This window comes from Falco punctatus, assembly GCF_963210335.1.
Source record: "Falco punctatus genome assembly, chromosome: 7".
Classification (NCBI taxonomy): Eukaryota; Metazoa; Chordata; class Aves; order Falconiformes; family Falconidae; genus Falco; species Falco punctatus.
The window spans coordinates 61,387,926-61,404,238 of record NC_137587.1 but is presented as its reverse complement, the minus strand read 5'-3'; the positions used below and the strand labels follow the sequence as shown (position 1 = coordinate 61,404,238).

Sequence of the window (16,313 nt, the reverse complement as noted above, 5' to 3'; positions counted from 1 at the left end):
CCAGAGGAACCAGCTGTGACCTGAGGAGGTAGGCTGTGGTAAGCAGTACACTTGGTAAGCAATATGCTTGAAGCCATTTATCTTCATTTAAATACCAGCAGTAGTGGTGAGGCTTTGAAGACTCTTCTAATTTCCTAACAACATCCTGTGGTATATGCTGCTGCATCTATTCTGCTGGATGACTGTGACTTATGTTTATCTACAATTCGGTGCCCAGATACAAGGAGAGGCTTGGTGCTTGCAGAGATTCCTGATTTTTTTTTTTTATCAACGTGGTAGTGGTAATCAGTCACAGCTGTATAACTTGGTTGCTGTAGCTGGAGAAATTGCTTTCCTGTTAGCCCTCTTGGGTAAGACTTTGGTTATGTCTTTGAAAAGCACTGTATAGAAGCAGAATCACCAAAACTTTCCAATGCATGTGCTTAGCCTAAGATTAGAAACCATGCAGCAATATTGATGCCTTGAGTGTCTTCTGTAATAAGCATTTGCAGATCTTTCATGTTGTATTTGACAGCTCTCCTCAAAAGCTGCTAGCAAAACCTCCACAAAGGACTTGGCGTGAAAGAAGGCAAAGAGGCAGTCAAGCATAGTCTAGTGTGGGGATGGCTGCTGACCTGGACTGGTAGTAAATGACTGGGGTGAACCTAGCTGTTTGTTCTTGTGCTAGAAGAGCAGTGTCTCTTCCATCTGGCATAATGGTTGCTGTTCAAAACCCTCTGCAGTGAGCTGTATGTGACTTGAGCAGGACCATCTGTAGCTCTTCTTGTGCAGCCTCGTTTAAATTGACTGCACAATCCTGATGGATACCTACTTTGAATTGTGAGAACATAATCTGCTCTGACAACTTTCCATCTCTACCAGCAATTGCAGAGGATGAGTTTGTACAGTCCCCATCATTGCTGGGGATCTCGGCACAGCTGGCGTGCTGCACCTTGCATCTGGCAAGACCCACGTGCAGTGCATATCTTCCAGTGCAGATGCTGGGCTGGTGATAAATAGTGCTATTAGTCTGACATAGATTCTTTGAAAAGTTTTATAGTTGAGTGATCAAATCCAGGATGCGCTGAGGGCTAATTAACAAGGCTGCAAGGATGAGTTGGCAGCTTTTGCAGCCTTTATTGAAGTGGTATCTTCTTCTATGGGAATCTGTTTTGGGTCTTTGGTAAGTACATTTGCAGAAACTGAGTGAAACTGTACAATGAACTGCTGTGTTACTTTGACTGTAAGAAGTCTCCCTCATAGATGAGAGAACAGAACAGGGAGAAAGCGCATACTGCTGCCTTTGTCTTGCTAAACAAGCATAGATAGTTCTTATTTTTGTAGGAAGTCTTTCAGAAGTGTGTAGGGGGTAAAAGGAAGTTGTGGCCATGACACGTGAGAGCTGGCATGGGGAAGGAGGTCCAGCTGTGTGGGTAGGTAGTGTCAGAGCACAAAGGCAAGGTTTCTGTCACATTCTAGTGGATTATGGGCTTAAGTAGGAAATCTGAGTCCTGAGCTGCCTAGTTTTCTGTGAACAGGGAAGAACGTGATCTCTACTTCATGTGGTCTCAAGCAGTCAAAGGGAATAACGGCAGGAAGCCCTAAAAATTGCAATAGGGAGGGAGCTGCTAATCTCTTGGGATCCAAGGTGGTGTAAGCAGCTCTCAGGCTTCTTCTGGGTATCCTGCTCTGTGCAACAGAGACTGCAGCTCCTTAATTGGAAACATGCCCCCTGGGACTGGTCTTCTCCTAGACAAGAAGTCAGTTGTGCTTTCCTGTTGAGAGCTGAAGTAACTATCTTTTTTCAAGGCATCAGCTCAGTCTCTCCTTTGTGGAGTGGCCAGGTGACTGCCCTGCCACCACTGTGTATGCAACAGTATGCTTCCTGTTAAACCACTTGCAGCAATTCTTGTACTGAAAAAACCCCAGTAGCTAAGCCTTTAATGTGTTTGGGCCCATAGCTGTGTTTTCCCCTATGTCCTTTTTTTTGAGGGCCAGGAAGCCAGGGAAAAAAGACAGTCTGCTTTGTCACTTAGTTTTAATGTGCCCTTGGTAAAGATAATTGCTAGACTCCCCTCTTATGTTGAGAGGGATTTATTATTCAGTGGAGTTTAGCCAGTTCCAACAAATCCTTTTAAAACTGTCCCAGCTTTACCTAACTCTGCTTGTGAGGCAATCTCACTCTGTACCATGCCTTTGCTTAACTGAGAAAAACAGTTCTGTGTAAGTGTGTCCTTGCTAGCAAGTCTTGGGGCTTTTGGTCTTCCAAAACTTGCTATGGATCCTATCATTTCTGCCACTGGCTTGTACAGTCAAGTGCTTACACAAGTTCCTGTGGTTCAACCCAGCAGGCTTCAGTGTTTCAATTAAAACAGATTTACAATGCTTTACAGGTTCTGGAGGTCAGTTTGGTTGGCTAGCAACACGCTGTCCCGATCTGAGGCACAAGGCTTCTGTGTATTTGGTGTTAAACATATGTGCATGTAACACTTCAGTATAGAGGAATGTCTGGTTTCTGACTTCTGCTGCTGTTATCAGTGCTGATTTCTCAGCTTTGAGAACTTATCAGTCTCTCCTCTTGGGTAAGGCTGCAAAGGTCAGCGTTGCCAGTTCAGTCAAAGCAAAAACAATTTATTTGTTACTATAGTTGGTAGTGAAGGGAAGACTTGTTATGGGAGTGCTTATCTGTTTGCAAAGGCTTGTTAACTCAGCAGGGGTAAGCAATTAAATTACTGCCTCTTCCAGGTACATTCCACCCCTGATCTGGGGAAAGAGTGGACATATTCAGACTGCCCTTTATGGAAAAATGGGGAGAGTGAGATCGCCACATCCGTATGGACATCGCAAGTACCTCACAATGCCAGATGGAGCAACAGCCACCTTTGATCTCTTTGAGCCACAGTCTGAACACTGCATTGGAGGTCAGTCAAACAGCTGCTGGCTGCAGCTAGCTGCTAACCTTGATTCTCTGCTCTGGGGGATGGGTGAGGACACTGCTACCTGATTTGTCAGCAAGGTTAGATGTTAAATCTGATGATGGAAGGGGGCTGTTAAGCAATACTAACCAATGTGTGGAAGTTATGAGGCCATCTTGCTGTATGCTTATCTCTGACAGCAGGAGAGACCCTATTGGAGTAAGTAACTGTTTGTGGCACGGGGCGGGGAGTTATGGAATGTTTCTTCTGTTCCTTAACTTGTGCCTCAGGTGAGAGGCTGGCAAAGAGAATGTGTTGGTAAGCCTTGTTTGGAGCATCCTTTGCCTGTTAAGACTGTGAGATCATAGACCTGAAGCTAACTGTATGATGTTCTTCATGGCCTGGTGCGAACGGAAAAGAAACTCAGCTTTCTCTCCCCTTTAGAAACAGATTCTTGGTAGACTTTACTAACAATAGATGTTTGAAGGTCTGCATGAAAACAGACTCTGTGCACAGTGTATGAAGGAGTCCAGACATGAAGAGAATTCTGTGGAAAAAGTAGAATACCATGGTGATTCCTTATGTATTCAGAGTGAATGTCAGCTTTCAAACTCACTGTTACTGCTAGTATCAGCAATGCTTAAAAATGAGTTACTGTGGCTTAACTTCACAATTACAACTTACAATAAAATCAGCTACTGTAGGGGTAAGCCCATGACTAGTACTTAGGCCCTCAGAAAAAGCAGAGGTTTTTTCCTAACTGTCAGTGAGGTCCTCATGGTATAATGCTGCATGGGAACAGTTACTGTTATCTTTATCGCTGAAGAGAATCTGAGCAGTGCTTTCCTAATGAGGGAAAACTCAGTAGATAGAGCTGCTAATGTTGGAGCTTTGCACGTAGGAGTCTGATAGCTAATTTGAAGCACATATGCTAATCCTAAATTTAATTTACTGTGCTTACTTGAATACAACAATTACTTTCTAAGTTGATGAAATATCTTGTTAAACTAGCAGTCATCTGCTTTGTGGCTAATCTAATGACATTTGATCTGCTGACACTGTTCACTAATGTCAGCTGATGAGAATATCTGTGTTTAGCAAAGCTTCATTTCAAAAATCTATTACACCCAGCTCTGGATGGGAAATGAGGGAAAAACAGCGCAGCCAGTACACTTGGTGCATGAACAAGCAGTGGGCTCCAGAGCTTACATACATTTAGCAGTCACAACAGGCTGTCAGAAGGCAGAACATGTGTAATGTCAAAAACATCCTTCAAAGGGAAGAATTTACTCTTGGTCTCTAGGCAGTGCCTGCAGAACTGTTTGGGCAGCTTTCCCTGAAGTTAGAAAACTGTTAGTCTCCTGTAACATGAATTACTTTTTTTACATCTGTAGCACCAGAGCCACTAGTCTTCTGTCCCATACTGGATTTTTGGCAGAGTAGTAGGATTTTTAGCTTACTTCTGGTAGATGGTTTCCCACGGATCTGAAATGGAAACCTTCTGAATCTCTTAATTTGCATAAAGTGACATTTACTTAACTTTCCTCTCTTTCTGTGCACAGAGGATGTCACAATGGTAATCTGCCCTGGGATTGCTAACCACAGTGAAAAGCAGTATATCCGCACTTTTGTTGACTATGCGCAAAAAAATGGGTACAGATGTGCTGTCCTGAATCACTTGGGAGCTTTACCAAATATTGAGCTCACTTCTCCACGAATGTTCACATACGGTAGGTACTTTATGGCAGCTGGGGACTTATTTTCAAGCTTGTCTTGTGTTATGCTGAAGGAGACTGATCAAGCCCTAGAAATTCCACAACTGCTGTATCTGAATGTGGATAACAAGTTTGTACTGTTTCTTAGGAACTAAACTGAACTTACATGTGAGGAAGAGGGGAGGCTAATACTGGGATTCACTTCTCTGTTCTTACACGTGTATCCTAATAAAGGAGGCAGTTTTCTGGAAAGAACTACTGGGGAAAAAATCTCTGGTGGCTACTAAAGGCCTGCTCAGATGATTTTTAGAGATGCTGAAATGTCAGTTTAGTGGAGTGTGAAACAAACCTGGCTCTGAAGGATAAACACTACTTCTGAGGCTTTGTAAAATGTAATGAGAGGAGTTTTTACCAGCCTATGCAGAAAGTACGTTTCTGTCCTAGGAGGGACAAGTGAAGATTGGCCTCTGAAGTGCTAGTGCTTAACTGTTGTGACTTTGAGCTTCCACCTTGAGTATAAGGAAGTCTTTCTTAACCTAGAAATTAAAAGGAATAAAGGATTTGGAACTGTTAAGGGTGACTCCAGCTATTCTGAACTGCCCTGCTAGTGAGTAACATGGCATTTGTAGAATGTGACTGCCTTGCCTGTGACCTGATCTGCTTCTTGAGCTCTCTTGAGTCTTCATGTCCCTCATCACTGCAAATGTCTATAGGTACATTATGTTGGAGTCGATTGTGGGTTTAGCAGACTGGTATTAGGTTTCTTTTTAAAAGATAACTAAGATACTGCTAAAAGTTTGGATTAACAGTTTGAGTGTTTATCTTGAACAGCTGAATTGCCAAAACAGAAATACTGTGCTTTGAGATTCTGAGTCTGGCAGGCAAATGGGTTGTAATGTTATGTTGCTTGTTTTATAGTTATTAAATCCACTCCTTGGTGGAAAACATTTCAGCAATACCAAGTACCTCAGTTTGTATTAGGGCCCTAGGCTGTTAATGGATTTAGGCCTCTGTGTCTTGGGAATTAAGCTTGTCCTCCTTAAAGGATTTGGGTTTTTTTATAAAAGTTGAAGGCTTTCTTCCATGGAGTTTTACTTTAGACCTTAGGGAGTTAGCCTGTAGTGCATCTCTTGAGACATACCTTTCTGAGTCTTTTATAGCCTTGGAAAGGGCAAGGAATGCCTAGCACTTTGAGTAAGACAGTAAATCACTTGGCAGAGTTCCTTATTAAGTGGAGTGCCAGCAAACCATGAGCAGACTTTACTCTGCCTCCAACCCAAATATCCCAGTGTTCTTTCAGCTTTTGCTGGATTCCTGACATATTTGTTGAGGAGCAAGTAGCCTAAATGTGGGATTTGCCAAATCCTCCCGCCTTTAAATCAGGCTTGACCTGTAGCTACTCTAGTTCCAGATTTCTGAAATAAGTACCAGCTGACCTCAAATCACTAGGGTCAAACACTAAAATATTCTGACTGCTGGGTTTTTCTAGAGGGAACTAGAGCAATGCAGTACTGGCTATCTTGAGGAGAGTTGCTCATTAAGAATGCTCACAAGTTAGTGCCCAAACTGTGCTGAAATGCTCAGCCAGAAGCTTGCTGTTTCACTGAAGTAAATAGCTACCTCTGGAGTAGACTGAGCACCAGGGTTGCTAAAACCACAGTCTGTCTAGCAAGGATGATACAGTTGGGGGGGGGGGGGGGGGCACACTGGAGCAGTGCTGGGGTTCTACCCTGTGCCAACCTAACTCTTAGGACTTATCTCCCTGGACAAGTTCCACAGGATAGAGCTGAGTTTCTGACTTTAGACAGGAATAAACAGCTGGAGATTTATTTCTTTTGTTCATGGGATGCCTCCTGGGTGGTTTGCAGTCTTAAATTCAATGGGAGGGTTAACAAAGTGCATAGACAGTCAATAGCAGTGTACTAATGCCATCAGTTTTGCAGCTGCTTCTCTTGATGTTTCCTTTTCCCAAAGTCAGAGGCAGGAGAAATAGCTGTAGGTACTCAGATACTGCATGTGTGGAGGCCTTCAAGTCTGTCAAATGTTCTGAGGACTCCAGTACTGCCAGAAACTGGACCCCTTGGTGCCTGCAGCCTGTGGGTGCAAGTCGGGGTTAGCTGAGAGCAGAACAGATCTGTATAGAGGCACTTCTCTCTTGAAGAGGGGATACCTATATGTCTTCTAGGAAGCTGCAGTACCTTTACCTCTCTGGTGGTTAAAAAGGGCTAGCTGCCTCTGCTTAAATGCTTCCCTCTGATTCCGGAGAGCACCTGCTTAGTCAGGCTCTGCAACAGTCCACTGAGAGCTCTGTCCTGACAAGCCAGCTCTGCATTTCCATCCCTTCCCTACATCAGCACGGACTTAAGGATCCATAACAGCCTTGCTAAAAGCGAAGGAGCAAGCTGCTTTCCAGACACCCCACTGGAGTTTAGAAGTGGCAAACTGCCTCAGGAATGTAGTGATGTGTGCTGTTCTTAGATAATGTCAAGCCCAGAGTTGTTGGACTTTTCTTAAGCTGCTTTAGAAAGGAAGAGTTCAGATTGTCAGAGTAGCTGTTGCCATGATATTTAAGCAAGTTGATTTCATCTTACTTTGGCACTCTGTCAGAACTAAGCATGAGCTAAGGTCCACAGGACTTGTAAAACAGATACATGAACATATGTGAATCAGCTCTTAAAACCGTAAGGTTATTGAAAAGCCAGAAAGGGTAAGAAGCTGGACTTCAGGCACGCAACTGAAGTGTGAAGTGGTAATCTAGGTACGTTAGAAGATGATTTTTGACTCTTGTCTTTATTTTAGGTTGCACCTGGGAATTTGGTGCCATGGTTAATTACATCAAGAAGACCTACCCTCAGACCCAGCTTGTTGTTGTGGGCTTCAGCCTGGGTGGAAACATAGTGTGCAAATACCTGGGAGAGAGCCAGGCCAACCAGGAGCGAGTCCTGTGCTGTGTCAGCGTGTGCCAGGGGTACAGTGCACTGAGGTAGGTCTAAAACTTCTCTGTGCTGGTCTCTTCTGGGAGTGCAGGAGGGGGCAGATCTTTGGCAGGGTACGTGCGTGGAAGGGCAAGGTGAAGGGTGCAATGTTTTTCTTGCATTGAACTGGTCTGACTGCTCAGTCAGACTGCAGTGTGTGGGATGCCACCTTCCTGAAGGAGCAGCCAAAGCTATGTTGATTTGGAAGTACAAATAAGCTTTCTGTCAGTAATACAAATAAGTTTTCTGTACCTGGCCAGGTGCATGTTGGCAGCTTCTGGTCTGTGCGTGTGAGCTGGCCTGTGTCATTGCTACAGCATCCTAAGAGGAGGCATTCCTCATACCGTGCTGGTCTAATTAACCAGGCAGGCTGGGCAGCATGACAGATGGCTGAGATGATGCCAGGTTTGCAAGCAATAGTTTATGCTGTCTCTTCAGTCTGAGAAGTATCCCTTGGTTCCTAATAGCTTGTCTGCCTTCAGTGTGCAGTTTCATCTGGCAGCTCTTACCTGGGGAGACCAGAAAGAGACACAAGCTCATATGCTGTCAGTCCATGCTCCCCTCTTGGTGCATGTCACTGAAACAGTGTTGTGGGCTGATGAGAAGATGGAGAGGCACTTACAACTATGTTACACAATTTGGAGGGTGAGGAGGCTTACAGCCCTGAAGTCTAAAACGTTGACCTGTGGTTCCCCACCTAAAAGCCAAGGCTGTCCAGAGCTGTAACGGCTCCACCTAGTGCTAACCCTTCCACTTCACTGATGGAGGATCTAGGTACAGTACTGGTGGCTTAACTAATGTGCAGTAACTTTCCATGAGTACATCGGTAATGAAGATTAAGACAGTGTAACTGGCTAAGCTACTGCTTTCAGTTTTTACTGTTGGTACATAGCTACATCTCAGTAGCTGTCCATGACTTTACGGTAACATAACGGCACTTTTGAGCCCTGAGACTATCTGCAAGGCAAAAGAAGCTGTTGAGACGAGAGTAATTTGGGTTAAGATCCTTTGGGCAGGTAAAAAAGGTGAAATTATGACAGCCCTGTGAGGGGTTTGCGATGGAATTTGGCTTCCCAGTGTGGTCAGGGTAGGAGGAACTCTCTTGATGCTGATGATGCTCTGCCTGTACAGGGACCAGTTTGATATTTAGCAGTTTAAAGACACATTTAATGAGTTAACGCTTACAGGTGGAAGAAAAGCTTTTCTGGAAGCATTAGGATGTGACTAAAAGTTTGATGTGCATGTCAATAATATTGTCATACCTAATCCCTTCTGAGATCAGATGTGACTACTGCTAAAAGTGTATGTAATCTACTGCTAGGTCCCCATGAGTTCACACCCTTAAAATCTGAACAGATGCTTTCAGGAGCAGGTTTTTTCCTGTTTTTCAAGTAAAATGTTCTTAGTTGTATTAAGGTTCTGGCGTGGAGCACAGAGCATCCTTTTGAAGCCAGCTCCTCAATTGCAGCTGTCAGACAAGGTTTGCAAGGGTCACATCTGGCTGTGGTGCACTTGGTTCATCTGCAGTTACGCAATATTGTTTTTCTGGTCTCCAAAGTGATGGTGCGAGTAATGCTGTTCTCTAAGCTGATTTCTGTAGTAGTATGTCATGATGCAGAACAGCAGGGAACAGACAACCTGTTTAACAATACCACACTTGAATATCCGTGTGGAAAAATAACAGCTGCTTGTCTGAGTTAATTCAAGTCTTCAGTGGGTTATGTAGATTACTGAGCTCTTGACTCCACCTGCTGGGTAAACATCTACTAGCAAATCTTCGGTGTCCTCAGTCACAAAACATCTGCTATGCCTTACTGGGCAATCAGCAGGAAGGCTTTTCAGAGCTTGTCTCCCTACCTAATATCTACTTCTGCTTTAAATGCTAATTAGCTGAAGAGCTAGGGGAAAGCAACATCAGTAAATATCTTCTAAGCAAAAGAGAAGGTAAGGAGGGCATTGTGCCCTCATTTTAAAAGGAGGAGGGATGGGGTAAAAAGCCCCTCCAGGTAGAATGGTTAAGCCTTAGCCTTCCTGGGCTTGGTCTGGTAGGTTAAAATAACTGGCCTCATCCTTCTGGGCTACATGAAAGTGGATTACCTTGGTAGGCATGACCAGTTAGTTTACAATTCCATTTTATTTTTATATTAGCTTGTACAGCCTTTATACCCCAAATAACTTTAGGAGATGTGGGGGGAAAAAAGTGGTGGTGAGCAAGGTGAAGCAGGGAGCTGAAATACGAAAGCCTTTCCAGAGCATTAAGCATGAATCCCATAGATGGGCATAATAAAGTAGCAGTAATACTAGGATCTGCCAGAAGAAAATGAGACTCTTAATTTAATGAATTAACACGGAGTCCGGGGAATGTGTTCCCTGAGGCTAGATGGGGACATGTTTCTGTATTCCTTAATCTCTGCCTGCACAGGCTTGATTCTGCTGCTTGATCTTGTGGAATGCATCTACACCATAGCTACAGGCTTTGGGGAGAGGCCTCAGCTTTGAAACCTCTGCAGTCCTCAATGGAAGCAGCCTCTTCTAGTGTTCCACCCCTTCATTTTAGGAGTACTACTGTACACCACAGAAACCAGGGAAATATAGTAGTTTTAACTTCACATGTCTTGTAGTAACTTAGTAGGTTTGCTTAGAAAATATTTTGTGAGGAAAGAAATACGCATTTTTCTGTCTTCATTCCCCTGCCCTGACATAAACATGGTAGGTGTAGTAGCCAGCTAGGCAAGAAGATATGGAAAGACTTTCATGCTTTTTTGTTTTTAATTCTGTACTCCAGCATTGCTTACTATGAGAAAACATAGCTTGCATCTGCTCTGATAGGGGACTTGCAGGTTGTGGCCTGGGAGGTCATGCTAAATCTGCTGCAGTTCTTACGGTATGTTAATGTTTAAAAGGTAGGAGTACTTCAGTAGCTGAAACTGCTCCCAGCATTCTTAAGTTGCTCAGTAAATGATAGTTTGTTTCCTCAGTAACAGCAAACCCTGCAAAGAGTAAAGCTATAACCTGCCCATGACCCTTGCATAGCAAAGGAGTGCTGGTATCTGGCAGAGCTCACAGAAGTCTGGATGACTTTAATTCTATTTTAACAACAGATAAGCTCTAAAGTGCTGTTCTGCTTTGAGAATAGGTAAAGACTTCAACTCAGATGCCACTTGCAGCTGCAGCTAGTATTTATTCCTATAGCTCCTGCCAATGAAGCTGAAACAGTAATGGTATCTGTACATATTGGAAACATCTGCACAAATTATCTCCTCTGCAGAGCTATATGCACAATAGACAACAGTTTGTTCAGCAACAGGTTTTATTCCTTTCCTTGGTAGTACCATTTAGGTAAATTGCACTCAACTTACACAAAGGGATACTAAAACTCTTGTCAGTGTTGCAGATCTTGATTGATAGCTCTTAAATGCTCTGATCAAAACTGCTAATTGCATTGTGCAAAATGAGACTGCAGATCTGTTTTCTGATACTAACAAACTTCATCAAAGGGGAAGTAATTTCCTGGAAAAGGTTAAGCTGTGGCAAGGAGGGCCTGGAGATTTGTTTTCATAGCCTCTAGGCTGCCATAAGGTGTTACACTGTATTAAATCTGATCTTTCAAGATCTCCGTTAACAGCTTTGATTGTTCTGCACTGTGGTTTTTCTAGGGCACAGGAAACCTTTATGCAGTGGGATCAATGTAGAAGATTTTATAACTTCCTCATGGCAGACAACATGAAGAAGATCATCCTTTCTCACAGGTACTGCAGTACATCACTTACACTGATAGTACTGATTCAGTCAATTGCTATATTGGATATGTCATCATGGTCCTTTAAAATAGGACTCCTGAAAGATGATGCGCCAGTTCCTTGCTTGGTGGTCTTTAGGTGAACCAACAGAGAAGGGGAGCACATGTCAATCTCATTCATGTACTGTAAGATATACAAATAAGCTTTGGTGATCTTGTTAGAAGAAAGCAGGCTTTGTTTTCTTTTTGCCTTTTGAGAAAACTTGCTTAACAAATAAACTAGATGTTCACAGGAAAACATTGCAATTAGACTTCAAAGTGGAGTATTCTGCATCTGTTTCACTTCTAGCCAAAGAATTCCATACTCAAGAAGCCTCTTGTTCTGCCATCTATCTGAGGTAGGACTAATCTTCAAGATCTGCTGTACGGGGCTGCTGCTTATCAAATAAGCAAATAGTCAAGCTGTAGCTCTGGCTTCTAGCTGTTCCTCTAGAAAGACCCTGTAGCCAGCAAAATACTTAATGTTGCTGTTCCTGGAGTGCAAGTGTACTTGTAGGATCCCTGTGCTGCTGTTGTGGTCCATAGTTCTTGCAAAATAAAGGAATGTGTGTGTTAAACGGGTGACATACTCAGTGTTGCTTACTTCATCAAAGTTTTCAGGGTGCTTTTTTCTAGGGCAGTAAACATGCAAGTACCTCATCTGTGTATATTTGAAGCTGTCTGACTCAAGGGAAAAGGAGGGGAGTATCTACGACCTGTTCCGATTAAGAGCATATGTCATCTGCAAACTTCTGGTTCATTGTTTACATTCCTGTGCAGTACGAAACACTTGTAGAAGGAATTAGGGCAGCTGACATGTAGAGTGATCCACGTAATTCATTCCAGACTGACAAATATTTAGACAACTTGACAAAATTTAACGTGAAGTTAGGTAGGCCCCCATTAAAAGGTACTTAAATTCATAACCCAGAAAAAGCCAGTGCTGGCTTGAAGGCAAGTCTGTTAAGTAAACTTTTTTCCATAATCACTTGTGCTCTAAGGTAACTCCCCCAAATCAAATCTAGCCTCCCTCCTACTCTCTCCTGCAGCTGCCTCTGAAAAGGAATAAAGACCCCTTTCCAGCTTGTGGCTTTCGTTATGTTTGTTAGGGGAGCAGTTTGTTCTGGTAAAGAAACACATCTTCTCCTGAGGGCAATAACCAATTATGACAAGTGTCCGTGGTAAATAGCTTTCTGCTAAGGTAATGCCCCAAGTAACTTCTGCTGTGTGAGCCAACCTCATATCTGTGCTGGGGAGACTTTAGGACCAGATGGTAAAGGAGATGCTATGCCCAGGACTGCTAGTACTCTCACCCAAGCCACCCACAGGTTTGGTCTGAAGCCAAAGGACCCTCCCTCTAACATGCAGCCTCTGTTCTAAATAATTTTACTGCTGTCTGTTCTGGGAAGATTCTTTAGAGGCCCCTCATGCAGTTTCTAGTACAACAGGAAAACATCTTTTTTTCTGTAAAGGGGCTGCTAGGGTTTCTGTTATGCCTTGCTGCAGAGGGAAGTGGATTAATAAACTGTGCTTGTTCCCAAGAAAGCCTCGTGTATATTGTAGGCCACTTCTGGTCTTATCTTGACAGACCTGGTGAACTCAGTTGTCCTTGAATAGGTCATGGCTTTGCTGCCCTTGTTAGTTGGATGTTTTTCTTGATGTTACTCTTTCAGGCAAGTTCTTTTTGGAGATAACGTGAAGAAGCCACAAAGCCTGTCAGATGCTGATCTGAGCAAACTCTATACAGCAACATCACTTATGCAGATTGATGACAACGTTATGAGGTATGAAGGGCAATTCTCTGATCCTTTGCAGAAGTCTGAAAGTACCTTCTCTTTCAAGTGTTGCTCTTCCGTGCCCCTTGCTGTGCCTGTAGGAATCTGAAATACAGTGCTGACAACCTCAAATTCTTCCTTGCCTTCACATTGAACAAAATGTACCAGGAAAAAAACTTGCTATTGACAGTCACGGCTTCTGTACGTAAATGCCTCCTGGGTGATTTTATCAGTAACATCTGAACCTGCAGCCTTCAATAATGTGGGAAGAGGCCAACTCTGCCTGCAAGCTCTAGCAAAAAATGAGGAATGTGGAAAACGGCTAAGAACTGCTCATGGATGTCCTTTGCCCTGCTTGAATTTTCAAAAAAACCTTCTCCCCAAAAAACACTGTTCTCAATAAACATTAGGGTTGGCTGACAACGTAACCTTTTTTACTTGTCGTGCTAACACCTAAATTAAGCTTTCGGCTTTACTAAGCCTGTTACTGCCTGTGCCCTTGAAAACACATAGAACTTTTTTCAGTGGCAGTGTTCATACCATGGCATGTTCTGTATCAGGCATTGACACCTTCCCAAGATGAACCTGTAAACTGTCAGTTATATACCTGTAACGCTTCTGGCAGACTGGGAGTATTGCTAGCTGCTTTGGTTGTTTTTTTTAAAAGCCATGGAAGAGAAACCTTCCTACTTGTCCCTCATCCCTGAGGCTTTCCTAATTTGGGCCAACAGCTATGTCATCTCTTATGGTTTTTGTTGTGGCTTTTTTTTTACAAACAAACAAGGCACTTGAGTATGGGTTTACTGAATTCTTAGTTTGGGTTGGAGTACAAATGCTTTGGCAAGGCGCTGGAATGACAGTGAATTCTAGGTGGCTTGTAGGCAGACCCTGTTACTAGTATGTTTGACATTCGTAAACTGTGGTGGTCTTGTATTTGAAAAGGCTTTCAGGTAAAGATGAACAACATTATAACTTTGTTTCATGTGTACAATTAACTGGAGTGGAATACTTAAGAAAATGCCCTGAAGGCTGCTGTAGACTTCAGCTTGCATATTTAACTTGCCCATGCTGTCATGGGTTTAAGTGCAGAAAGCATAAAGGCATGTGCTGCCAAAGGTGAGTTTGCAGAGACACTGGGTAGAAAAAAAAGTGTTGTCAGTGAAAACTGAGGCATCATTCCTATCGCTGCGTACGTGTCCTCATGGGTACTAGAAGCAGACTATTGCAATGAGTCTTCTCTATTTCAGGAAGTTCCATGGCTACAGTTCCTTGAAGGAATACTATGAAGAAGAAAGCTGCCTGCATTACTTGCACAGGGTAAGCTATTGCAATAGCGATTGCTCTTCTACCTTCATTTTCCTACTGGAGAGAAAACACTCTGTGGTTTCTTTTGTTGATACCTTGACATAGCTGTCTTAGCTGGGATTTTCAGATATAATTGAGCACAGTATATTGGAGTGGGATTTCAATTCCTGCTACCTCTAATACTGGGGCTAAATGCTCTAGACTATAAAGAGTTTACAACTGACAAGTAGTAACATGCAAGTGATCTAGATAAAGCCGTGCATTCAGCTGAACTGCACTTGAATGTATGAAGATAAGGTGAGAAAGGTATGGTGACGTAGAGCCTGCAGTTTTAAGGAAGAAAGGTTTGCTAGATACTGTGAAAGAGCCTTAGGATGTTATCTGGCAGGCAAGATGCTTAGCAGACCAAAGTTTTGCAGAAATGGAACTGGAAGACGAATTCCTCCTTGATGTACCGAGCCAGAGGATGGAGTCGTTCCAAGGGAGTTTCCTGGACTTTACCCAAGGTGTCCATAACAGAGCTGGCACTAACTGCCTGATGTGCAAAGCAATGCAGAGCAAAAAAGGGTGTAGCTATCTGAATTCTGAGAATGGGTAAGATCTGTGACTCAGTCTGTATTTGCTGTCATGCACCTCTGGCCCTTTCATACAATTGAGTTGGGGGGGGGGGGGGCAGTGTGTGTAACACAAAAAAATAAAGTACTGCAGAGTAGCCCATTGGTAGGAAAACCAACATCTCTGAAAAAAGATGTCATAATTGAGTGAAGTGTCATAATTGAATGCTTTTACCATTTGTAGATTGAAATTCAAATGCCTCTTACTGGTGACTTTTTCATTTTCTGCCATGTTTCTTGATGCAGATCTATGTTCCTCTTCTGTTGGTTAATGCTGCTGATGATCCTCTTGTGCATGAGAGTCTTCTATCAATTCCAAGAGCTCTTTCAGGTATGTTGAAGCAGTCTCCTCAGCTGTGTATGCTTGTATACCTGCAGCTTCCTTATCACATCATGATCTGTGATTTCAGAGCAGGTTGACTTGCTTCCTTACACCTGTAAACCTGTGGGAGGTGTACTAGGCCTCTTTTAAATCATCAGTTACTAGAACTAGCAAGGCTAACCTTGAGCAGGGAGAACTTGAGTCCTTTCAGGCACGTTCTGCTGTTTTGGCTTGTGTTGATAGCCAGCAGATTATGTTCTTGGATGAAAAAATGCTTCCTTGTGTCTTCATTCCTCATTGGGATTTAGTAGAAAAGTGGCTTGTTATATTGATGGTCTTCATCAAGTACACCTGAGTGGCCCCCTTTGCTGATGAAGGCAGGGAGCACATGCATAGCTGTGTCATTTGGCACTGAACTAGGATTTCTCCCTTGAAAGAAGTCCTGCGAGCTGTCTATCTTGAACTAAGAAAAAGGGCAGATGACCTCTAGAAGCTCACAAGAGAGAGCTGGCTGCTTCTTCATTACACAGATAGCAGGTGCATAGGGCGGGAAAGCAGGGTTGGTTCTTTTCCTAGTTCAAAGCTGTGAGCAGACTATTTGTCTACAGCTGCTTACAGACAGAAGCAAGCATGGGGATGTTCTCACTATATGTGGAACAAGGTGGCTGATCTACTGTCAGCTTAGGACAACTCAACATGATGCTTAACAGTTCTAATTCCAGTGTATGTGTGTTAAAGATGTTCACTCCTTAACAAATGAGTGTTCTTGTGGCGATACAGATATTGCTGTAAGGGCCCAGCCAGCAGCATTTCTTTCAGCAGCCTTCTCATACTGGCTGGGGCTGGTTCTCATGGACTGTCCTGATCTGTGAAGCAACAAGTTTGTGCTTTGGACTTCAAAGTAGCTGTGACCTTTTGTCAGTGCACTTCTGCTT

At 43.3% G+C, this 16,313-nt stretch overlaps 1 protein-coding gene across 2 annotated transcripts in view; it reads left to right on the top strand.

The window, feature by feature from the left end:
* ABHD2 (abhydrolase domain containing 2, acylglycerol lipase) overlaps positions 1-16,313 on the top strand; it is a 41,304-nt gene that overhangs the window by 18,366 nt on the left and 6,625 nt on the right. For both annotated transcript variants that reach the window (XM_080396214.1, XM_080396215.1), the window contains exons 4-10: positions 2,725-2,900; positions 4,457-4,624; positions 7,409-7,592; positions 11,241-11,333; positions 13,036-13,146; positions 14,385-14,454; positions 15,303-15,387. In XM_080396214.1, coding sequence (XP_080252340.1) covers positions 2,725-2,900; positions 4,457-4,624; positions 7,409-7,592; positions 11,241-11,333; positions 13,036-13,146; positions 14,385-14,454; positions 15,303-15,387 — 887 coding nt within the window. The remainder of the gene's footprint in view (positions 1-2,724; positions 2,901-4,456; positions 4,625-7,408; positions 7,593-11,240; positions 11,334-13,035; positions 13,147-14,384; positions 14,455-15,302; positions 15,388-16,313) is intronic.